Raw genomic sequence first — 25,504 nt, 5'->3', positions numbered from 1 at the left:
GAACAATATTTCTTAAAAAGAAAACTTTCGTAAGATGTTTATTCGGGAATACAAAATCTTAAGAACGTTTCGTGAATCCGGCCCTTGATGCGTTTGAATGATGCTACATCCACACCACTAGGTGTCACTTTAAGACGACATGCACAAAGATAATACTTGAGTGCTCCTATGGCGTTTGCTTTGTTAGTTTTCTTTATGAAGGTTTGCGTTCCTATTACATTCAAATACTTCTTCTATTGTAATAAAGTAGTATTTTTTTTAACTCCTTAGTATAGTGAAATGTTAAAACGACAACAACGCAAGTGTCAGTAGCCGCACAGGTGATCACGTGACACTCCGGACTGGGCATTATGAGTTCAGCCAGAAAATGGCGGTTATACTGGTAGGGGAGAGTGCAATGATTGCTGGCTACTTTTCATCTCTCACACTCAGAATACATTTTGAGGTCGCCGTTTTGTAATGCTACTTCACCGGTCGGTTCGCTGCCTACGGGATAGATGATTAATAGTTACTAGGCAAATGTCTCATCACTCAGTCAGACTGATTGTGTTTAGCCTGTTAGCCTCCGTGCTCGAGCTGCTACACAAACATTGACAATCAGCCTGTAAATGTCACCAAGACTGATGTTATTACCCTCTTTCACAGCATGAAAAAGCTTTATTATCATGCCTAACCAACCTTGACGATTGTTCGTTGCAGGTAAATCGTTTTTACAGTACTGTTTCTTCACTGCTCCAATTGTTTTGACTGATCTTTTGTTTGCTAGCTTCCGGATACAACACTGGACATTTATATTTAAACAAGAATATTGTTTGTTTGTTTTTAAACCCTTGTCTGCATGGTTAACCGCTGTCTAGACAAGTATATCGGACACTTGTGTGCAAATATATGTTTAAATTGCGAGCTGCACTTTTAGAGGGACACTTTGAAGGTTCTCTATAAGAACCTTAATAAGACGAACCTTATTATTCTGAGCGTATTCTCACCACTTTTCTCAAGATGATAGCTTTTACTTGTTTAATACACGAATCATCTTTCTAAAGTGTAAATGTATGCCTTGCAGTTTATCATCAGCCGTATGCAATACCAACTGAATACCGTGTGCTTTGGATATATAAAAGTTAGTTATATGTTTTTCTGTGCTTTTATACACGCCTATATTCGTGATTTATGTTGTCTTAGAAATTAATTGTAAATTGAGATGTTCAAAAACGTCAATTGAACAATGTTTTTTCCTCCAGCAATCAGTTAATTCCTCTTGTGGTCAATATCTGTTTTATCCTCTTTCATGCTTTTTTTTGTGCTTTTAATATTCATCTAATGGGCCTTGGAATTATTCTCAATATTTTACATTCTTTTCGGTCACATTTGTTAAGGATTTGTAAAGAAAAATGGATTAACACGTAAGAACAATGAAGCATGGACCATATAATGAAGGGGCAGTTGAGATTTTCCTATTTCTCTGGGGTTTCTTGAATGGGTATATGTGGGTGGTTGTCGCCTTCACACATAATTCTGGATTTCTTGTTGGTGAAATAAATTAATCTACTTACAAATGAAACCTTTGGTTCTTTAAAACTGTAACTGTGGCTAAAACATTTAATTTGCTTTTTCATGGATGGTGTCTCAAAGTGCCCTTTTCTTATTGCCTGTTTGGATTTGTTTTGCAGAATATGGTATCAAGTGTCTCGGAGCTCCTGGTACTGTTAGGTTTCGCCGGAAGGAATAAGATCAGTCGCAAACATGAACTTGTGCTGAGAGCTCTGCATTTACTGAGTGGCTGTAGTCCTGCTGTGCAGATCAAAATAAAGGAACTGTATTGTCGGAGATACCCAAGAACATTTGAAGGTCTTCCAGATTTGACAGCTCTTAAGTCAAGCATCAAATCTTACTTTAACATAGATTGTGGTGCCACGGTTGTGAGCTCAGATCTTTCTCTACAAACCGGCCATTCTGACCTGGTACTGCAAAACCTGTCAAGCTGTGATTCACCTGTTTGTTATGATTCAAAGTCCACGATGAATATGCAGCAGTCCACGCCACTTATGGCCCCCGTCCACCCGGACGTTCTGATGAAATCCCTTCCTTTTTATGATGTGCTGGACGTCTTAATCAAACCATCAAGTTTGGGTAATTCTCTACAAAATGCTTTATCTTACGAAGTAGGTTAATTCTTGCATGGCAAAATTAACATCTGTACTTCATTTCACTTATTTTTCTGTTGAAGACACCCACGAATGAAAATTCTCATCATTTACTCAGCTTTATGCCATCCAATATGTGTAGGACTTTCTTCTGCTGAACACAAAGATTGTTATGAGAATATTTCAGCTCTGTAGGTCCATACGATGTAAGTCAAAACTTTGAATTTCCAAAAAGCAGCATAAAACCGATTCTGTCAACTGTGGTTGAGAACAGACCCAAATGTAACTCCTTTTTCACTGTACATCTTGCCATTATAGTCTCTAGGCACTATAATGATTTCAAGCTTGATTACCCTTCATGGTGCTTGACACATACAGAACACTAGATGGCGCTAGAGTAATCAAGCTTGAAATCCCGATTGCCAAGCAAAATGCAGATGTCAAGATTTATTGTAAAAATGAGTTCTATTTTGGTCTGTTCTCACCCAAAATCGATTGGATCGCTTCAGAAGGAGTGCTTAAACCACTGGAGTCTGATGGATTACTTTTATACTGCCTTTATGTGTTTTTTGGAACTTTAAAGTTTTGGACACCAATCACTTGCTTTGTAAGGGCCTGCAGAACTTATGTAGAAAATGTATGTAGAATAAATAAATAAATGTATACATATTTTGGATGGCATGAGGTTGAGTAAATGATGAGGGAATTTTCATTTTTGGTGAACTATCCCTTTAAGCTTTTGGTGATGAAGCACAGTTTTAGGGTTTTAAGTAGCACCCTACGTATTTAGGGATATGAGGGTTTTTGTTCAAACTATTTTGTAGTTGAAGTACCAATAGCCCATCAGCTAGGTTGAAAATTAATTTCCCCTTTGCTTGTATCTTAGATTTAAAACAAAACCTTACACCTCTCTTGACTGTTTTGTGTTTTAAAGGGGCCAGTACTGTTCAGCGGTTTCACCAGGAGAAATACTTTATATTTGCTTTGACTCCACAGCAAGTGAGAGAAGTTTGCATTTCTCGGTAAGGAAATCTGACCAAAATCTTATTTCACGATATCAGTAAATTTATATCACGATAACTATTTAGATCACGATATAGAATTTATATTTGGTGGAAAATCGAGAGAATTTTTTTCATATTAAATAACCATATTGTACTGCCTATTTTTGGATAATCCAGTCATGTACAGTCACTAAATAGAGACTGAATGTGCCCAATGGATCAAACAAAAAACACATTGGGAATACAAGAAACTGAAAGGACTGACAAAAGCATTTAGTTTTCTTTTTAGAATATTTAACCCCGTTTTTGGGGCATTTATCCAAATCAGCAGATTCAATTGGATACAATTATAGAAATCTATGTCATGTTTGTGCAGTATGCACAGGAAATTTGCAAGTGCGATTACATTATCCTATACAGTCCTTAACAGTCTTTTTATTTCCACAATGAATCTTTGCATGTGGTAGCTAATTATTACTGTATCTCCCCCAATTGCATTCATTCTCAAAATCTGTCTTTTTTTGTATTTGTGATCAGGCTGTCTTAGCCGTACCGACATTCACCATTCGCATATTACGCAGTCTTTGTGGGGCACCAACTCCATAGGGGGACCCAGTAGCAGCTGCGGAACACAGACTATCGCCCTCGACCTCGCAACATTCACACTGCGCAACGCAACTCATAATCCGCCAACAAATCTCACCATTTCGCTTTTATTCTACTCCCATAACAGTACTGTATTCATGCTCATTGGCTGGTAATTTTGCACATTTACCTGCCACTGTCAACAAGAAATGCCGCTAGACACAAAGAAGTGTGCTTGAAGAAACGCACCTATTTGAAGAATCATATTCTCACGTTATATTTTGAAGAACAGATGAAGAAATCCCGCCAATGCATGTCTGATTTTCTTTTTTGTTTAGGAGTTCATTTGCGCTTTGGCACCAATGCTTTTTTTCTCTGTCAGTCATCTGGGAGAAGTGTGTAAGAATAGAGTTGTCTATGCGCATCAAAAAGTTAACTGATATAGCTGATGGAAATGCTAATTATTGCTCAAATTTATTTCGACATAATATTTTTGCATTTAACTGTAGCGCATAAACTATGTCGATACTTCATATGTCACGAAAAAACGGTTTGGAAACTATTTCTTTCAAGAGAATCTGCATATATGTAAAAATGTAGTGTCACATGACAAAATTTACCCCAATCGTTAGCCTTTGTTAATCAAGGTATACATCCTTGATAGCCAATTTATTGTTCAGTGCTTCCAGAAAGTATTCACAGCGCTTCACTTTCCACATTTTGTTATGTTACAGCCTTATTCCAAAATTTATTACATTCATTATTTTCCTCAATTCGTTTTATTAAATTTATTAAAAATAAAAACTGAAAAAAAATCACATGTACAGAAGTATTCATAGCGTTTGCACTGACACTGAAAATTGAGCTCAGGTGCATCCTGTTTCCACTGATCATCCTTGAGATGTTTCTTCAACTTGATTGGAGTCCACCTGTGGTAAATTCCGTTGATTGGGCATGATTTGGAAGGCACACACATGTCTATATAAGGTCCCACAGTTAACAGTGCATGTCAGAGCACAAACAAGCCATGAAGTCCAAAGGAAATATCTGTAGACCTGCGAGACAGGATTGTATGGAGGCACAGATCTGGGGAAGGGTACAGAAAAATATCTGCAGCATTGAAGGTCCCAGTGAGCACAGTGGCCTCCATCATCCGTAAATGAAAGAAGTTTGGAACCACCAGGACTCTTCCTAGAGCTCGTCGCCCTGCCAAACTGAGTGATCAGGAGAGAAGGGCCTTAGTCAGGGAGGTGACCAAGAACCCGATGGTCACTCTGACAGAGCTCCAGCATTTCTCTGTGGAGAGATAAGAACCTTCCGGAAGAACAACCATCTCTGCAGCACTCCACCAATCAGGTCTGTATGGTAGAGTGGCCAGACGGAAGCAACTCAGTAAAAGGAGGTTGCCAAAAGGCACCAGAAGGACTCTCAGACCATGAGAAATAAAAGATTCAACTCTTTGGCCTGAATGGCAAGCGTCATGTCTGGAGGGGAAACCAGGCATTGCTCATCACCTGGCCAATACCATCCATACAGTGAAGCATGGTGGTGGCAGCATCATGCTGTGGGGGTGTTTTTCAGCGGCAGGAACTGGGAGACTACTCGGGATCAAGGGAAAGATGAATGCAGCAATGTATAGGGACATCCTTGATGAAAACCTGCTCCAGAGCGCTCTGGACCTCAGACTGGGGCGAAGGTTCATCTTCCAACATGACAACAACCCTAAGCACACAGCCAAGATAACAAAGGAGTGGCTACAGGACAACTCTGTGAATGTCCTTGAGTGGCCCAGCCAGAGCCCAGACTTGAACCCGATTGAACAACTCTGGAGAGATCTGAAAATGTCTGTGCACTGACGCTCCCCATCCAACCTAATGGAGCTTGAGAGGTCCTGCAAAGAAGAATGGGAGAAACTGCCCAAAAATAGGTGTACCAAGCTTGTAGCATCATACTCCAATAGACTTGAGGCTGTAATTGGTGCCAAAGGTGCTTCACCAAAGCATTGAGCAAAGGCTGTGAATACTTTTGTACATGTGATTTATTTCGTTTTTTATTTTTACTACATTTGCAAAGATTTCAAACTTATTTCACATTGTCATTATGGGGTATTGTTTGTAGAATTTTGAGGAAAATAATGAATTTAATCCATTTTGGAATAAGGCTTTAACATAAAAAAATGTGGAAAAATTGAAGCGCTGTGACTTTCTGGATGCACTGTATGTGAAGCATTACTCGCTGTTCCAATCCTGTTATTGATTGGTCTTCACGGCATACCTACACAGATCTGATGCTGCAAACACATGTGCGTCATGACACTTCTTGGAGTGCCAAAACGTATATCTTTCATGCACCTGTCATCGACACGTGCATGAGGTTTAAAATAAACGCACAATACGAGGAGAAAGTTTCAATGTGCTTTTTTGTTTTTTTTAAACACTAACATATAGCCCAATTTTATTCAATTATTGTTTAGCTTAATTTTGAAAAAATGCCAGCAAAATTCCCTGTATTAAATAAAATAAATTACCAAACATAAAAGTCTTATTTTTAGGAACATAATGCAGTTGTGATGGCGATGCTTTAGATGATTGTTCTAAATGGCCTATTGAATATCAGGAATGTATCATATGTAAACCCTGATATTACACCGCATACGTTTTTCTTTAATAGTTGTGCACACATCATATACACATCGATGGATGGTCCTTATACTACGACAGAAAGTTTTCTTGGTGCAGGTTGCCAGCTTGAACAGGGCCATGCCGATTCGCTTTTGGGTCGGAACTGATGGCAACCTGCGATAGGTGCAACATCTGGTCCAAATTTACAGTCCTGTCAGAAGGGCAACTGCTCCCTTTTGATTGCAATTACTCCTCTGATTTTATTTGTGAAATTAAAATGACAGTAAGCTGACTAATTTCAATGAATTGTCTCAATACTCTTCCCCCAATGGGGACGTCTGGGAGGTGAAAGGTACACAATTAGCGAAATGCACACATCTGTATGGAAACGGCTTAAGGGTAGATTTCTTTCGAGATAAACCAAAACTTATGCGACTATTTTTAAGCATGTAGTCATCGCACACCATTTTTATTGGTTAAAGGCCATTTGAATGGAAACAGGCAGAAAACTGACAAAACCTTTTCACTTTGTCGATAACAAAACAGTGCGTAAAGTGGATGGAAACTAGGTCTGTCATAACACTGCATATGATCTCAGACTCAGGATGCAAATGCAAATAACATGCAGTGACATTGGGACTACAGGTGAATTGTCATGTTTGTCATAATTCAGTAAAGACGTTTCATTTGTATGTTGCGAAATTATAATAGTATTAGCTTATGGTAATTAATGTTATATTTTATATTCTAATATAACAAAAATTGGTTTGTTAAAATAATATACATGTATTTGATGAATACAAATGGACATAATGCAGCCTTATACATGGTTACTTTGCACTAACTAGTCGCCTAGTTAAAACAACACCCCAACTGGTCCATTGGTAGTTTTAAATTGATAGTTTTGCACATCCCTACCTTTTACCTGCAAATTATATATTACAGAGTAAAAATTGTCATTTCAGACTCAACTGTTCTTTAGACTTTTTTTATAGGACAAAGTTTTTATATCAAAACATCAAATTGCAGTACTTACTGAATCGCAATACATATCGAATAGGCTTGGAAATATCATTGTAATATCCATTCGGGAGGTCTGTGGCAATTCCCAGCCCTACTAACTACGGTAATATTAATTTTGTTGTGTGGTCCTTGTCTGTAATTTGATTATTCATTGTTTTTACTCTTTGCTTTTGCTCTTACCTAGGGACTTTCTTCCAGGTGGCAGAAGGGACTACATGGTTCAAATTCAACTACGGTATGTAACAACTTTAACTTATCTTAACTATCAGCAGTATGTAAAAGTTGTCACCTTTGTCTGATTTATAGACTTAAAGTTTCATTAAAATGGATTCTGTTTTTTGGCTTGATACTAGGTTTTGTCTAGCAGAGACCAGCTGTCCACAAGAGGACAATTATCCAAACAGCCTGTGCATCAAAGTCAATGGGAAGCTCTTCCCTCTCCCTGTAAGTAGTTTTATTGTAATAAAGCTGCTGTAAGACTTCTGTAAACATCTTTTTAATGTTTTTTTAACCCTAAACTGTTCAAATTCGAATTAATACATGTTTTGTACATTGCATGTATGTAACAGACGTTATTAGTTTTAATAGCAAGACGTTAGAAGTGTAGTCCTGCTTTAATTTTAACAGTACACATAAGAAATTGTTGATATATGGTTGTGATGCAGGGCTATGCACCACCTCCTAAGAATGGTGTGGAGCAGAAAAGACCAGGAAGACCACTGAACATCACGTCTCTGGTCAGGTTGTCATCTGCTGTACCCAATCAGATATCAGTTACATGGGCACCTGAAATAGGGAAGGTTGGTGAACTTGTGAGACTGCACCTGCTATTTTAACCTTATAGTTTCACATACTCTGCAATATCAACTTCAGCATTGTAGCTTAAATGTCTTGACTTATTTACTTGTATTGCTTATATACTAAGGATTTGTATGTACTGCCCGCTTGTTTTCTGCAGACATACTCAATGTCTGTTTACTTGGTACGGCAGCTGACCTCCCCATTGTTACTGCAGAGGTTAAGAATGAAGGGGATCAGAAACCCTGACCACTCCAGAGCATTAAGTAAGGATTCATCACCCCATTTCATGAATTCTGGCAATTACCTCTTCAAATTGTTTTGATTCAATTAATGTGCAGAATTATTGGAATGATTAGCTTAATCCACCCCCTCTTTCCTTTTGCAACAGTTAAGGAAAAACTCACGGCAGACCCTGACAGTGAAATCGCCACAACCAGTTTGCGAGTCTCACTCATGTGTCCAGTAAGTTACTGAAACATAAGATTATTGACTTATTACTTGGTTCAAACAACAGTGTAAGTGTACTGAAATTAAAGCATTGTAGACACAAATTCTGAGTTTTTTGTGACTAAACTCTCCTCTTTGGCATAGCTTGGCAAGATGCGCCTTACAGTACCCTGTCGAGCTGTCACCTGTTCTCACCTGCAGTGCTTTGACGCTGCTCTTTACCTGCAAATGAATGAGAAGAAGCCTACCTGGATCTGTCCCGTCTGTGACAAAAAGGCCATATATGAAAGTCTGATTATAGATGGGTAAGTCTGCTATGGCAGAGGTGGTAAGAAACACTCTGTCTACAAAGACTCAATTCAAGAATTTACCATTGTTAAAGTGAACAGTGTAATGTACATGTAGTAAACAAGGCACACTCTACTGTTCAGGCTCTTCATGGAAATTCTCAACGATTGTACAGATGTAGATGAAATCAAATTTCAAGAGAATGGGACATGGTGTCCAATGAGACCAAAGAAAGAGGCATTGAAATTGTTGGAATCTTCATGTATCCCAAAAATTGATTGTAAGTATAAGTTAATTACAATTCAGAGGTAGGGCTGGGTAAATAAATGTAAATTTTACAAAGTATCGCAATATTTGTTTGAAGGATCTTAATATCGATTCATAAATCCCAAGATCGATCTTTCACTTTGTGGCAACCCTCTTAAAAAAATCACTTGCATGTGCAACCAAATCTCGCGCTATGTGATTAAAATGTCTATGATTAGCCACTAGCTGGTAAAAGTTCATATTTCACACACCAGTCATGGAATAGTATGGTGGAGAAATTATTAGCACAGAGATCTGCGTGTTGAGAGTAAAAGTATGGTTTAACTTGTTATGTGTGCCCAAAGACGACGATCCACAGATCCGTCTCATTGAATAATGTCTCTTTTAATACCTTTTCTTTTTTTTCTTTTTTTATAGTTAGTTTTTTTTTTTTTTAATTAAGTTAAAAAAAAACAACAACTTTTAATTCTTCTCTCTCTCATTATATGCGCTTACTGGCTGATATCTCTTTTCTTAAATATACATTACCAATTAAGAATGTGTTCTACGTATCAATGTAAATAGTAATAATTATTAGTAGGGCTGTCAATCAATTAAAATGTTTAATCAAATTAATTACATGGTGTCCCAATCATTGGCATACAGATCACAACAATCACCTGCGTCAGACATGCTTGTGTAGCGTCTCGTGTGCGTTGCGTCATAAACATAACATTTTTAGGTCACTGTGTCAAGTTAAATATAGTTTAATACTTAGAACACATCTTGAGATCACTTAGTTTGAATTTGCACTCCATCAAGTGTTTTGAACGCAAGAACGTAATGCATATTTGTGTTGTGCTGCTGCTGAAGGGTTGTTTTGTTCACTGTATAAACTGTGTGTTGCCCATACAGCTGAAGTTTCAATTACTGCCCTCTGGAGTAAACAGGTGGTACTACAAGCTTGCATTTCTCAGGAATCTACCTTATTACGGTCCGGGGGCGATTAATTGCATGTTTTTACGCGTTATTTTTTATCAAATTAATCGCACTGAATTAACGCGTTAAATCAACAGCCCTAATTATTAGTGGTTGAACAATATATCGCAGAGGCAGATTTGTTTATTAAGAATGCGAGGGCATTGCATGTGAAGCGTCCGAGACATTAAACAAGCAATCACAGTAATTTTTTTAATTTGCGCTACTACAATAATAGACCAGTGTGCAACACGGTCTCATTTGAACGTTCTGCATATCACCAACATGTATCTTCTGCCAGAATCCGTTATCCCTGAAACATGTTTTGTACTTGTCTTAACCCCATGAGAAACCTTTTTGATTCAGTCAGCACTCACAGAAATTTGTAATAAAGTCAGACCGAACACAATTTTTGAGTTTTTACGGAAAATTGATTTTAAAAACATTTTATAGAATTCCTTACACATTTCTCGGCGTGGAAATAGCCATAGAAGCTGGCATGGCATTACAAACAGACGGTTTGCATATCAGAGCCACGAAAGATGCTTATGAGCTCAGTGTTAAAATGCTTGTTTCACTCTCCCTCCTCAAAAGTTCCCTGTAACTTTAACTGTAATGGCTAAAGATAAAAAGCCAAATATCAATAAAACTAATTTCATATACTGTATGCAAATATGCAGATACCTCGTTTAAACGTATGTAATAAACAAATCTCACAAAACTTGAGCAAATCCAGTGTCTTGTGAGCGCTCATATTTCTTCCACTAAAGCATGTATTCTATCACTCTTTTCAAATGTTCCCTGTGACTTATCTTTTTAATGGTAAAAAAGGTAAATATCATACTTCTATCATGTGCTCTCTGCAAATATGCAGATGTCTCCTTGAAACGGATGTAATTCATGAACCTCACAGCCTTTTGTTACTGTCAAGTGCTCGTATAATAATATCTTCCTTTTGAAGTTCATATTCTGTTAGCCAGATACCTCAGGATCAAAAGTTCCTCTAATTCACATATCACGTTGGTCAGTCTGTGACAATTCAAGCATGCGCACCAGGCCATTTAAACTGTCTGGAGATTACTACTTGCTGGATCCGCATGCATGTGTAACTTCAAAGTAAAAATGCTTTATGTGTGCTATGAGTAAATGTCATATTTACTGTATGTACAATTAGTTTGATTTGGCCTTTTGTGAGAAAATGCGATTACTAATGCGCACAATGCCAACCATGGTTGCTTGGCTACTATGTGTATACTGTTATTTCCTCCCTAATATATTAACAACTTATTTAAGTACAATATTTTTTTATTATTATTCTTAAATTAATAAATTAAAAGTTTTGTGTGAAATCGAGTAAATAAAGTGCTAAATAAGAGTTTATTCATTTTTAGCAACTTTATTTTTGTTATTTTCTATAATAAATTGTGTGCCATATTGTATCTGCTTATCAGCCACCCTGCTCTCTGGATGTTGGAATCGGTCGGTCATTTGTTAAAAAACCCATATTGTTTGACCACTACAAATTATGCAAGTAAACAAACAATTTATCAAAAATAGATATACTATAATATGTGGAATTTCAAGACATTAATTGATGGAATAGTCTGAATTTTGAAAAAAATTCAGAAGCTAAAATGTGACCAATTTGATGAAAAACTGGACATTGTAATAGAAATGTACCCATATGAACCGAGATCAGAATCGAATTTGGAAATCTGTATCAATACCCAGCCCTATTGAGAAGTGAGAAAACATTTATTAACCTGAAGTAGATTAGATTAACTTGTACCTTGTTTAAATTGGTTGTAAATATGTTTTCCATGTTTGAAAATGATTTCTTAACCCACAAAGTGATGTTTTGCTGTGACCTGTCAGGTGCTGTCCCTCTGCGACAGAGTGCAGTGGTGCCACCCTCAGAACCCAGCAGTACAAAAAAAGCAGACGTGATTGATTTGACGCTAGAGAGCTCGTCTGATGATGATGACGAGGACAGCGATCGTCCTCTGAAAAAGCGCTGTCTCTACATGTCTAAAACTGAAGAGATGCACAGCAAAGGGTTTGTGCTCAATGATTCACTACAAATCAATGTGTTTTACATGCACCTGTTTCAGAAGTATGAAACTGATTTGTAAGGCATGCTATATTGTGACTTCAAAACACTGAACTTTGAACCACACAGTATAAAGTGATCAAAATGTTTCCATCATGTTTGATTGCAATGCAACCTCCATATGACATCAGCATGCAAATTAACATGCTTTCAGTTGGTTGGTTTTAATTTGTCCTTTTTTCTCTCTTAGGGTTTTGACGTATCAGCCATCAACTGTTCGTGTGCCAAATGTCCAGGCACTGGACACATCATACCTGACCTCCTCAATAGCAGACTACTCTGTTCCATTTCACCATTCAACCTTATCCACTATTCCCACAGATATGCAAAGTATGTATATGTAATCTGTCATCCAATCAATTATGCATTCAGTCATACTCAACAGGAATGTTGACGTTTCTCATGCTATTTTTTGTTTCCCAAAGGTCTTGATTTATTTTCGCTGATTCAAGGTGACCCCCAGGTATATGTGAAATATTCTTAAAAATGAGATTGCATTGGTTTTCCATTTTAATGGTTATTCAGCTATGTTTTCTGGCTTACTGGGTGTATACATATTTTGTTTCTAAGATATTGCAGCTAATTTGCTTTCTTGTCTTATTAGCAGCATTTCAGATCCCCCATATTTTTAGACAGCCTCTCCAGCAGCCTTCAGAATGCCACCACCAGCACTGGCCTGGTACCCTCTTCAGCTCAGTACTCAGTAGAGATGGGAACCCATAGCGGCAGCTCAAGTCACGAGACTGGTGTCATCACCGGAGGATCCTCAGGCCTTTCAGACATTATCTCACTAGATTGAATCATGGTTCATATTTATTGGCCAGAAATTAGCCAGTCACTAAACCAACCACACCAAGTCAAATTAGCTAAGCTAAAACATTTTTATGCTGGACTTTAAGAATTATATTTTGACATGGACCTAGGAGGACAGCAATTAAGCAAGATCATATTTCCTGTGAGTTCTGTGGCTGGGTTAGCAAATGCAACCCTGACTCTGGCTATTTTTTCCTCAAATTGGGGAAACTTAAGTTGGACTATAATGACTCTCATCCATTAACTTTTTGATGGAAGGAGCAAAGCAAACTATGGAAGAAAAAAAACAAGTGGACTGGAAATTACAGACATGTCAAACCATCTGCGGTTGAAGTGCAAACAATTTCAGCAGCAGCTCAGTTTATGTTGTCCTTTTGAATTTCAGCAGTGCAATTATTTTTTGCTTTTACAATTTCAGACTTCAGTTGCAGCAATAAAACCTGTCTGTTGTATATTGTAAAATGTTTATTCGTCTGACAAATTTAATATTTGCAACACTTGTCTGTTTTTAAAGATTGTGGTTTTAAATTGAGTTTGAATTATTTTACCATGAGCCATCATATTTTAGGTTGCTGATGCAGTAAACCTATTTTAAATTTTATAAGGAAGTTGTTTTTGTACTCAAAGATGTCTAACATATTGCCTTAAACTGCAACATGTATAAAACATGATTTTAATGTTTCTTGGTCTGCTAAAAAGACATGACATATGTCAAATTAAGCCAAGCAAACATTTATATATGTAAGAGGATCAATACAATACACAAATCTTCCTTATTTTGCAAGTCTAACCCTTGCTAATGGTTATTAATTTCATAGACATGAGTAGCAGTTTGACTTCATCTCACATCTAGTCTTACTGGATATGAGCCATACAGTATGAACTGTGTAATTTCAAGATACTCTGAAGGCATGTGAATGGTTATTTCTTTTGCACAAGTAGCAGTTCCCCTGTTGTGTAAATTGTATGTACTATTGAGTCTAAAACCCAACACTGATTATACTGTAAATGTTGATACAATGTATTGTTTTTTTTTTTTAATAACAAATGCAGCTTTATTGATGATGTAAACAGGGAATTTTAAGTTTTTGAGTATCATGAATTCTTTGCCAAAAGGAGGGCATGGATAATACATGGATCGCTGAATATGTGTAAACCAATCCACAGTTCTATCATTATTACCTGTTCATTTGAAAATACATATTTTATTTTAAATGATTAAGTTCAGACTTTTGTGGTGTTTCTCTGTATTTTCTGCATCATGGATTCATGCACACAAGTTTAGCGAGGTCAGATTTTATTGGCTGCAAGATTGTTCAGCTTTGAAATTTTAAATTAAGACAAGTTTTTCAGTGTAAACCTTACTTTGGAGTTTTTTTTAAAAAAAACCATTCTAAGATGATAGCTTTAATCACCATTTGTACAATCCATAGTCATTTATAGTTTGTCCAAGAAGTTGTCCAATGCTGGGATGCCCTCCTTTAGACCTTTACGCTTACGGGTCTCTGCAACAACCTGGCTAGGTTTGCTGTTTACATCATAGGGGTCACCTGGCAAAATCTGCCAGTGGTCAAACACACACTGAGGGAAGGCCTGTCCACCTGTGTTAGACCGCAGGTCTGCTGTGAAACCTGTACAGATACAAATGCCAAACAATCAAATGAAATATAGCTGATAAATGCATAACATTTATCATGTTTATATTCTACCGCTCTGTTTAACTGCAACAATAACTTTTTTGTTTTAAGTTTACCAATTATTGTTGGAAACAAAAATGACAAATCGTTCTTATCCTACTGCTATCAATTTGAACTAATACAAAAAAGAAACCAATTTGCTTCAAGTTTGAAAGCAGCTCACCAAATGATTCATTTACAGGCAGGTATGCCTTCACAACAAATATAGGTGTCCTTGCCACTTGGGACTCCTCAAAGACATGGCCTCTTTTTCTGTTCAGCACACCATAGATGCCACCAACAACCTGCTCTGGGCACTGGAGGGACAAAAGCAAATATTTTAGTGTCAAGATTTAGATTGTGATTTCTCAATTGTATTAGAAAGAATCCACCATATGTACCTGAATCTCAACTAGGTAAATGGGCTCCATGAGTCTCGGCTGAGCAGTAAGCACAGAAGCATACAGAACCCTACGGGCTGTAGGAATTACCTGACCACCACCTCTGTGGATGGCATCAGCGTGAAGGGTGACATCATGAATGTCAAATCGGGTTGCTCGCATATTCTCTTCACAGAGAGCACCCTAGTAAGGTAACACAAAAGAGTATCTTAAAAATGTAATTGAAATTTTACCCTAATCTAAACTGAACTTCTGTATGTAGCAATATTGATGAATATATTACAATATATATAATACATGAATTAGTTGTCACTCACTTCTTTGGTTGCCCACTGGAAACCAGCCACTACGCTGTCCTTTATCTCATTCAAATATTGAACTCCCTTTGTGACATCCACAAGAACGTTGGGCCCTGTGCCATCTGGTCCAAAGCACCATATCTTACGGGCCTCTGAAACCTCCCATTCATATTTTTCAGTCAGGTAGCGAGCTCTCTGTTTAACCTCCTGCCGAGGAGTCACATCACCCTTATCAATGTCCTCAGCCAATCCATCTGGGAAAGGTCGAGCCTTCATGTACAGCCGATTGTGTTTGTTGGGCGACTTGGACAAGCAAACCTGGTCTGATTCAGCACTGACTGTTTCACGATATGACACAACTGGGTCTGATTTCTTTAGAAAAAAAAAAAGACCTGAAGCTGTTACCGAAAATTAAAGTAAGGAACACACGAAAAAATATCTGCACACACATCAGTGTTTATTAGTCATCTAAGTGTTACCTTTAGAGGGATGCAAGCATGATCTTCCTCAAGGTCTTTCAGGCAAATCTCCAGATGCAGCTCTCCAGCACCCGCCACTATGTGCTCCCCTGACTCTTCAATGATACACTGGCAAAATGCAGATATAAATTTCATCATGAACTCACACTGTTTATAGTATTAGAAAATAAATGTGTATCTCTGTTATCAGAAAGATTAAAGATACATTTTATGTAATAAGTAATTTGAGTGAGCCAGATTTCCGCTGCTTTTGATTTTATATTTTTTTTGTACCTTAAAGACATAGTTCACCTAAAAAATTTAAATGATCTCTCCATTTACTCAATTTCATGCTTTCCCAGATGTGTATGACTTTACTTCTTTTGGTGAACACAAACTAAGATTTTTAGACGAATATCTCTACTCTGTATGCCCATACAATGCAAGTGAATGGTGGCCAGAACTTTGAAGCTCAAAAAATCACATAAAGAGAGCATAAAAGTAATCCATATGACTCCAGTGGTTTAGTATATGTCTTGTGAAGCAATCACTTAGGGTGAAAAAGATCAATATTTTAATTGTTTTTCAGAATAAGTAAATGGAGATTTAGAGTACAAAAGGACTTAAATATTGATCTGTTTCTTATCCACACATCATATCACTTCTGAAGACAGATTTAACCAATGGAGTCATATGGATTACTTTTATGCTGCCTTTGTGATTTATGGAGCTTGAAAGTTTTGGTCACCATTCACTGGCATTGTGAGGACCCACAGAGCTGAGATATTCTTCTAAAAATCTTAATTATTTTTTATTTCTGCTGAAGAAAGAAAGTAATACACATCTGGAATGGCATAAGAGTAAGTAAATGATGAGAGAATTTTAATTTTTGGGTTAACTATCCCTTAAACTTAGAACTTAAATCTAATATGCTTACCTGAACCATGGGATCAGACTTGGCCAGACGTTTGAGGCCCTCCACCAACTTTGGCAGATCAGCTGGGTTTTTGGCCTCCACAGCAACTCTTACCACAGGACTAACGCTGAACTTCATAACACGCATGTTGTGAGCATTTTCAAAGGTGGAGATGGTTCCGGTCTTAATCAGGAACTGATCAACCCCAACCAAACCAACAATGTTCCCACATGGCACATCTTCAATGGGCTCTACATAGCGACCCATCATTAGGATAGTTCTGAGGAGGACATGACAATTGAATCAAATGTCTGATGATCAATGCGGATGCATTATGTGTGTAACCTATGGATGCAAACCTTTGGATTGGCTTCAAGTACAAGTCCTCTTTCTTTCCTGGTGTGAAGTTCGGGCCCATGATGCGCACCTTCTGCCCAGTACCAACAACACCAGAGAAGACACGACCAAAGGCATAGAATCTACCCTTGTCAGTACTTGGCACCATCTTGGAGATATACATCATAAGAGGAGCTTTAGGATCACAATTCTTTATCCCTGGAAGATCAAAGGAGGAAGTTGACATAAAGGTTACCATCAAGGTAAATCTCATTGAAGTGTAAAACATCTTGCAATGTTGTGACTAACCCATGGCAGCCTCATCATCACCAGGACCCTCATATAGCAGTTCACAGCGGTACCTCTGGGCTGTGACGGGAGAGGGAAGATGGATGGTAATCATCTGGAGTAAAGCTTCACCTGCAGGTAACCAACGGCGCATAACAGCCTGGAAACATGGTAAAACCATGCATAAATTAGACCAATATGGACTTTAATTAATTATTACCTCTTTGGGTTTGATTATTCACTGAAAATTTACTTTCATCATTACTTTTACCTTAAGTAGAGCTTTTCCATCTTTTTCTTTGTCCTCTGTATCAAGCTTTACTTCAAGTTTTTCAATCAATTTCTGGGTCTCTTCTTTCTTGAAATTCATAATGGCATCAAAAACCTGTGTAAAAAGTTCAAATTGTGAGATTGATTAATGAACGTTACTACCGAAAGGAGAATCAGATATTAACAAGAAGGAATTGATTTGAACGCACACCTTAAAGATTGGATCCAAGACAAGTTGGGAGAAAGTGCGAGGCAACTTATTGCCATCTGCATTGGTTGCTGATTTGCTGAATTTTCCACAGGAAGGATCAAAGTACCTGGAAAAGAAGGCCTTGCATTAAAAGGAGAATACATACAGTTCATACACACAGATATATAAATGATATCATATGAGTAGGTCATATTTTCACTGTGCTCCAATGTCCTTATTTATAAAACAAAATGCTTACTTATCTCCCCAAAGCTTTTTCATCATATCTTCCACTTTCTTGGCACGTTCTGCTGGAGTGAGTTCTGCTTTATTTTGATCACCTTTAGCAGCAAACTTGGCAACATACATCTCAGCAAACTGTTTCAGAGTAAAAGCCCAGCCATGGAGGCCTGAACCAAATCCTACAGTCCCAACCACAGGATCCACCTAAAGGAGAAAGAAACAGATACACAAAACAAATGCTGTACTCAAAGTTCACTTTTCAGTCCAAACTGTGGTTCCATGGTTCCATTTGTTAACACTACTTAACACCAAATTCCACCTCCTGTTTGCGTAGGAGTTTGTTTGTTTATTTACTTTATAATTTATGAACGTCTGACTAGTATGCATCTTATTACAAGAATACTTGCTGAAGAGTTTATTTGAGATAAAATTATTTTATTAGCTTGTAGAAATCGCAGTGATAAAGATGGCTCAGATACATGGATGAGGAGGTTGATACGTCCATGTGTGGTGGTTACAGAGAAATATCAGACCGCTAGATGGAGCCATTGACCAATCAGAATAGAGTTTTTCAGGCAGCCACGTAATAACTAATGTTAACAAATGGAACCTTATTGTAACGTGGTAACTACATTTCTAGTTTCTTTATTAAAATTCAGATGCCAGCTTGAGTGATCCGTTACCATAATGTTTCCCATTGGTCCATGCTCTCCTTCACCATAGGTTGAGATGATGACATTCACATTCTCCACAATCCGTTGGAAAGTTAGGTAAAGCTCATCGGGCTCCAGCTGCAGCTCAAGCAGAGCACGGTCCATCTTGTTCATCATTAAGACAGGCTTGATACGCTCTGCGATGGCTTGTCTCAAGACAGTCTCAGTCTGCACACACACACCTGTTGAACAAAGCAAATTTTTAAACTCTTTAAAAGAAAATTGGTCAGACATTAAATTATTTTCCCACAGGTTTGGTTATTTGCCACAGCAAATAGTATGGTGGACGCTCAAATGTTTGCATGAGGATAAATACTGCCTGAAAAATCATATTTTACATGTCTGTGGAAGTATGGTATGCCTTAATTTGAGACAAGCAGTGTTAATGTGATATTCTGACAAAAAAGTAGGTACCTATTAAGGATAATGTGCCATGCAAGTATTGCCTTACCTGATACACAGTCTACAACTACAAGGGCACCATCTGTAACTCTAAGAGCTGCCGTCACCTCAGAGGAGAAGTCAACGTGTCCTGGTGAGTCAATCAGGTTTATGAGGAAGCCAGAACCGTCCTTGCATTGCTTAATAAAAGCCAAGTCATTTTCATGGAGCTCATAATAAAGAGAGATAGCTCTGTGGGGGGGGGGATACATTTCAAACAATTGTGGTAAATTGGCTGGTATATTTACAAACTATACTTTTAGTAAAATCTAAATATCTATATGAGAATCTATAACTTTAGCATAATTTACTCTGCTGACAAATTCATTATACACACTCACTGGCCACTTTATTAGGTGCACCTGTACATCAGCAGTTAAATAAATATTCAAACCAGGCCGTCTGGCACCAGCAATCATGCCACGGTCGAAATCACTGATATCACATTTTCCCCATTCTGATGGTTGATGTGAATATTAACTGAAGCTCCTCACCCGGATCTGCATGTTTTTATGCATTACACTGCTGCTACACAATTGGCTGAATATATAATTGCATGAATAAGTAGAAGTACAGGTGTACCTAATAAAGTGGCTGATGAGTGCATATAAATACAGTATATACTGTGTGTGTATATACACATATATATAATTTATACATCCTATATATATAGATAGGATGTATAAATATATACTATATAAAGTATACTTTATATAGTATATATTTATACATCCTATATACACACACACACAGTATATATATATATATATATATATATATATATATATATATATATATATATATATATATATATATATATATATTATTTGTTAATTATAGTATATTTCATTTACTGTAAATATATACGTATATACACACACATTATATATTCATAAATATATATACTTTATATAGTATATATTTATACATCATAAATACATATACACACACACATATATATATATATTATATATATATCATAATGATTATTTATAGTATATTTCATTTACTGTAAATAAAAATTTACATATATATATATATATACATATATATATACACATACATACATTTATAAATCATATATACATACACATATATATATATATTATTTGTTATTTGTGGTATATTTCATTTACTGTAAATATATGTATATATATATATATATATATATATATATATATATATATATATATATATATATATATATATATATATTATTATTATTATTATTATTATTATTATTATTTGTTATTTATAGTATATTTCAGTATATTATAAGTCCAATAGGAATAAGAAGAGTAAAAAAAAAAATATATAGGCCCTATATATATGTTTTTACATTAAAAACAGGACTACCTACGTTGACTTTATGGTGATACATCTTTCCTGTTCATCTTTTCTCGTGTCAGTGAATCTGGTCTCTCCTGCACGTGCAGAAGCAATAATACCAGCCTTACACACCAAGGAATCAGTGAGAGTAGATTTGCCATGGTCCACATGGGCGATCACAGACATGTTCCTGATGTTGGACTTTTTGTCCATAATTTCCCTAATCTGGTCTACCGTGAAATTCACCTGAGGGACAAAGACGAGTTTGTCAAGTGTTGTTTGGGGAGTAAATTTGATAGTGTTTGTATGTAGGACACTATTTGAATCCAAAACAAAAGAATGCCTCGGGCAAAATGCCAGCCTAGAACTCATGGATTTAACTTCGGAGTCCCGGACCCCGCATAAGAGAACCCCATAAGAACTAAAACAATTAACACGGAGTAAGGGGAAATAATAGCTATTATGCTTATAAGCCAAACTGCAATGCTCGGGGAAAAAAAATCAAAATAGGGGAGTGCATTCAAGTTACTGCATGTCCTATGTAAGTGCGTAGTTACTGGGGAGCCGCTATGCTACAGTCTCTCCAGCACAGGCGCTTCCCAGCGATGCTCTCAGCCAACGACAAGGTTTTTTTTGACTGACTGACGGCTCTCAAAAACAATAACACAGCAGTCCCGTCATTATAATGTCTGTATATGCATTTCAGTAGCCATCCAGCATAGTGGCTTGCCCAGTCTCTGCGCTTGAAGCTTTAATACGCGTATAGAAAGGACAGTGGGCGTGCACGCACTATTTACTGTAGAACGTGCTAATGTTATTCCAATATGCGCGAGCGCCCTTTTCTGGGCCATGTACCTAAAATAACATGGCTTACATACTCTTAAAAAAAAAAAAGAAAGAAAAGAAACTTAAAAAAAAAAAAGAAGATTGAATAAACCACATGCGGTAGTGGTTCATTTTGTTACGAGACAAACTTAAGGAATTCGCGACTGATACTTTATTATCTCCCTTCGAATGAAAAGGTCTATGCGCCAATATTTCAGTGCGTCATTCCCATTCCTAACTATTTTATCGTAGAGACGTCTTTACATTTTCAGAATGAAATTCAAGTTCAAAGTTGACATAAACGCGAGAATATTCCAAGCATGTTTATCAGAATAAGATTATATAAACGACTGAAGAAATCCAACGGTCCCAAATGTCCGAACAATTTGACTGTAACAATTCAGTCATTTTTAATACAGACATAAAAAAATCTTACCATTTTGGCGAGTGGCTCCTAAATCTAAGACGGCCTCTGTTGCGGTCGGTGATTTTCTCCGTTTGAGATGGCAAGTATCGCTTTGAAAGTAGACGAGAGTATACGGATGCAGTCAGACGAGGAGTGAAATAAGTGCTGTCAAGTTGGACAGTTCTCACTTCTCATAGTGGATCAGCCGCTTCGAGACCAAAGGCAGATATCGCGGGATTCACGTTCATGCGCTGTTGCTGATAAAGTGGACAAGATGAAAATAAACATGATGAAAAAGACACTCAATGTACCTGTTATTTAATTCCCCCATAAGAAGTGCCTTCCATTTTAGCTTTATAAAGACACGTATTTTATACATTTCAGAAATACGATAAAAATAAAATATCCCATACAGCGATTGCACTCAGATTGTAGATAATATTCACATATAATTTATACACATAAAAACATGATATTAGAGGGAGAAAATCTTTCAATGCCATTTGAGCATGAGGTATTTAAACATAGTCACTATAATAATATGTTACATTGCCAGACACAATATTTAAAACTTCAAAAAACGTTTTTGTTATTTGTTTTCAGGTGATCATGAATTGGCTGGTTTGCAGGTTCCTATTAGCCCCTGCTGGTAGACGCTGGAACTACACACCGATGGCAAAACGCTTATTTCTCCATCGACAGCCAATCAAAAGTAGCCGTGCTTTATGACGAAAAAATAAATAAAAAAATCCAAGAACCATTTCAATTAAAATTATTTAATTACATTATGGAACATCGTAATTGTGTGACGGATTGTTTTTGAAGGGCTTTTAAAAGCGTGAAACTGATTTAGATTAGTCATGTGACACACGATCCCGGAACTGAGAGTCCATTTTGCTGCTCGCTTTCTGAGTACCCCTTTTTTATTGCTTTAATCAATATAACATGACGGCCAAACCAACTGAAAGCACAAGAAATAAAAAATACAAAACTAACAAGAAAACTAACAACAAGGTTTATCGACAATATACAGAATTCAAAAGGCTATAAATTATACAATGTACAATGCATTTAATATTAAGATTCAAACGGGAATATTCAAGGCTTTATAAAAGTTAAATACTTTTTAGCACTTTACTGTTTTTTACTCCTGTTAACCTATAGTAATATTTTACTTCTATTTTGAAGTGTGTGAAGTTTGGTTTCTGTGACGACCATTTACATTTATGAATAAAAAGAAATTCATAAATCAATAATACATTTATAATATACCATGCTTTATGTAAAATTTTACTATCAAAATAAAACCAAATATCCTGTTTCTTAAAATGCATATCAATCCCCATATTCATCTTAATAAAATATTCTAAATGACGAATGTGGTCCACAAATGCGACTTCCGGAGGACGCAGCCTTCCAAACGAGACACAGCGAGCAAGTCTGACAGATTTCTAAACGGCATGCACCTGCCGCTGATAACCGGTGATCGGTTCTGCACAGAACCTGAAACGAGCAATATGACGTCAAATCGAAGTTTATGCGGCGACGAATAGAACTGCGTCATGTGGAAGAAGTCACATGGACACAGATGACTCTTAAACAGGATAGTGCTGTGAAGAAATTTAGATTCAACACAGTCTGGGTGACTGTGCATTAATCCAGAGATTGCAGTTTTGTTCTAATATAATTTGTGCAATCATTCAAGTCAGTCATTACGTAAACATGTCAAACTGACAAACGGACTACCAAAATTAGGCTTTTACTTTTTCAATAATAATAATAGCCAAAGCAGTTTAAAGGTGTAACTATACATATAGATTTGGGCTTCAAGTTAAGGTAATCAATAAGGTAAGTTAAGGTTAATAACCTCAATAAGGTTGCAGCATATACTAATATAGCCTATTTATTTGTAAAAGATAACTCCTGACACTCATAACACTGAATTGGTGACTAATGTGGTGTGGAAGTCCACTTCCAACACATAGGAAAAGAATAGTGCTTTTGTAAATCCAAAATATGAGATACAAATTCATAATTATAAGCTAAAATTCAAAATTATGATATATACAGTAATAATTTTTTGATTAAAAAAAATCTCAGAATTATTAGATAAAAAGTGATAGTTATAAGATAAAAAGTAATTATGTTGAAATAAAAAAAATAATAATTATTAGGTAAAAAGTGGAGCTGTCAGAATTAACGCGTTAACGCATGCGATTCGTTTAAAAGGCGTTCGTTTTACTTAATCGCGATGAACGCGTTTACAGTATAAACAGGTTGGGAATGGTGGAACCTTTGTAATGTGTTCGCCCGGAGTCATAACACTGACGCGCGCGCCACAAACAGACACACACATAAGATACCTTCTACCATGGAGCCTAGAAATGTAAGGCGTTCCAAATGGCATTTTTACGCCCGTGAAGTGCACTTCGGGAAGGGACGCCACTCGAAGAATCGTTCCAAACTAAATTAAGAAAGATTTTTTTTTTACAAAGGGCCCTTTTACAAGACATTTAGTGAATGGTACGTTCAAACTGTAATGCCATGCTCTTTTTAGAGAGCCCACATTAAGAGCTTTGTCCTTTGTAGTGACAGGGTTGATCACTTTCGATTGGAATTCGCCCTTAGCATATAGAAGGTCCCAACGCTGTTGAAAAAGAGTTGCGACACTTCTGTTGTAATCGGTGAATGAGGAAGTGAAGCGTTTTGTGGGGCAACCGATAGTTCCAAATACTGAATAGTATCCTTCAGAATAATCATAGAGTTAAATCAACGCCTCTACACAAAAGCCTGAACATTATAGCCACATGAAAGTATGATGTATTTCAGGACGGTTAGATTTAGCTCGGTGTACCTAATAAACTGGCTGCTGTAGGCCTATAGGCCTATATGCTATTGGCTTCATAGAAATACCAAAATTGTATATTGTAAGAGTGGTGGAGTGAAAATAGAACATAATACATACAATAACATTTATTGTTATTTAATAATAATATATAATAGTAATAGATAAAGTATTTGTTTTATTTATATATTAAACTCTTTAATTTCAGTCTAATCACTTTCCAGGAATTGCATAAAAGTGTCCCATATTTAACTGAATTAATTTAATTTCCCTCTGGTCATATAGGTTCATTTTTCCAAAGCAAGGCAGATCAATTTATAAAAGTTCGATGTTATGAATAGTAGGCCTACCTCAGTTTCCAGAGAAGTGGTGCCAATTAACCCCTGATTCCTAATGGTGAGGATCACACCCTAATGTCCACAATGTCTGAACCCTTGTAATTGTAGGAAGGAGACGTTAAGGTGTTGGGCTAGCCTGTACAGGTTGGTTTGGGATTAATACAGATGGGACAATGTACTTGGACAATGACACAATTTTTGTTTTTGGTTCTGTCCTTCAGCACATTGGATTTGAAATGAAACAATTAGTTAAACAATGAGTTTAAAACGCAGACTTTCCGCTTTAGTATGAGGGTATTATTAGGTCATCAAATTAAAAGAATCTGCAATCAAGTACTAAATATTATCATTTTATTTAGGTTTATAGGAACTTGTGCAATAACTTTTGGTCCTCTAAAATTGGCAGTCTGTCAAATGGCTATAATTACATGGTTCACTTGATACTTCTGAAAATACCCACAAGTTTAAGA

General features: G+C 36.7%; 2 protein-coding genes across 3 annotated transcripts; one reads left to right on the top strand and one right to left on the bottom strand.

Annotated features, from left to right (window-relative positions):
* Window positions 1-367: 367 nt before the first annotated feature.
* LOC127623770 (E3 SUMO-protein ligase PIAS2-like) lies at window positions 368-14,162 on the top strand. Of its 2 annotated transcripts, none has more exons than XM_052098279.1 (14): window positions 368-699; window positions 1,671-2,130; window positions 3,079-3,166; window positions 7,562-7,612; window positions 7,731-7,821; window positions 8,043-8,177; window positions 8,336-8,441; window positions 8,567-8,640; window positions 8,770-8,930; window positions 9,057-9,193; window positions 12,013-12,193; window positions 12,438-12,577; window positions 12,673-12,710; window positions 12,855-14,162. In XM_052098279.1, the coding sequence occupies exons 2-14, from the start codon at window positions 1,674-1,676 to the stop codon at window positions 13,044-13,046; spliced, it is 1,851 nt and encodes a 616-aa protein (XP_051954239.1). In that variant the 5' UTR covers window positions 368-699; window positions 1,671-1,673; the 3' UTR covers window positions 13,047-14,162. The 2 variants fall into 2 exon arrangements, with proteins under 2 accessions (XP_051954239.1, XP_051954227.1); XM_052098267.1 differs by having other exon boundaries at window positions 12,852-14,162.
* A 168-nt stretch (window positions 14,163-14,330) lies between these two features.
* Window positions 14,331-22,040, bottom strand: LOC127623740 (elongation factor 2-like). Its single transcript, XM_052098226.1, has 15 exons — window positions 21,882-22,040; window positions 20,652-20,866; window positions 19,302-19,483; window positions 18,821-19,032; window positions 18,154-18,341; window positions 17,916-18,021; window positions 17,706-17,819; window positions 17,456-17,594; window positions 17,170-17,365; window positions 16,832-17,090; window positions 15,916-16,023; window positions 15,455-15,808; window positions 15,138-15,320; window positions 14,921-15,053; window positions 14,331-14,691 (listed from the first exon to the last, which is right to left on the bottom strand). The coding sequence occupies exons 1-15, from the start codon at window positions 21,882-21,884 to the stop codon at window positions 14,498-14,500; spliced, it is 2,586 nt and encodes an 861-aa protein (XP_051954186.1). The 5' UTR covers window positions 21,885-22,040; the 3' UTR covers window positions 14,331-14,497.
* Window positions 22,041-25,504: the final 3,464 nt, after the last annotated feature.

The sequence above is a fragment of the Xyrauchen texanus genome, chromosome 3 (assembly GCF_025860055.1).
Source record: "Xyrauchen texanus isolate HMW12.3.18 chromosome 3, RBS_HiC_50CHRs, whole genome shotgun sequence".
NCBI classification, from domain to species: Eukaryota; Metazoa; Chordata; class Actinopteri; order Cypriniformes; family Catostomidae; genus Xyrauchen; species Xyrauchen texanus.
This window is presented reverse-complemented; position numbering and strand designations above follow the sequence as displayed.

Excerpts from the sequence above, each read along its gene's own strand:
- LOC127623740 (XM_052098226.1), bottom strand. Across the intron at positions 17,091-17,169 it reads TACTTGAAGCCAATCCAAAG|AACTATCCTAATGATGGGTC; the intron begins GTTTGCATCCAT and ends TGTCCTCCTCAG. Across the intron at positions 15,321-15,454 it reads TCCAGTGGGCAACCAAAGAA|GGTGCTCTCTGTGAAGAGAA; the intron begins GTGAGTGACAAC and ends TTACCTTACTAG.
- LOC127623770 (XM_052098267.1), top strand. The coding sequence starts at position 1,674 with ATGGTATCAAGTGTCTCGGAGCTCCTGGTACTGTTAGGTTTCGCCGGA. Across the intron at positions 3,167-7,561 it reads AGAGAAGTTTGCATTTCTCG|GGACTTTCTTCCAGGTGGCA; the intron begins GTAAGGAAATCT and ends GCTCTTACCTAG. Across the intron at positions 12,711-12,851 it reads TGATTCAAGGTGACCCCCAG|CAGCATTTCAGATCCCCCAT; the intron begins GTATATGTGAAA and ends TTGTCTTATTAG.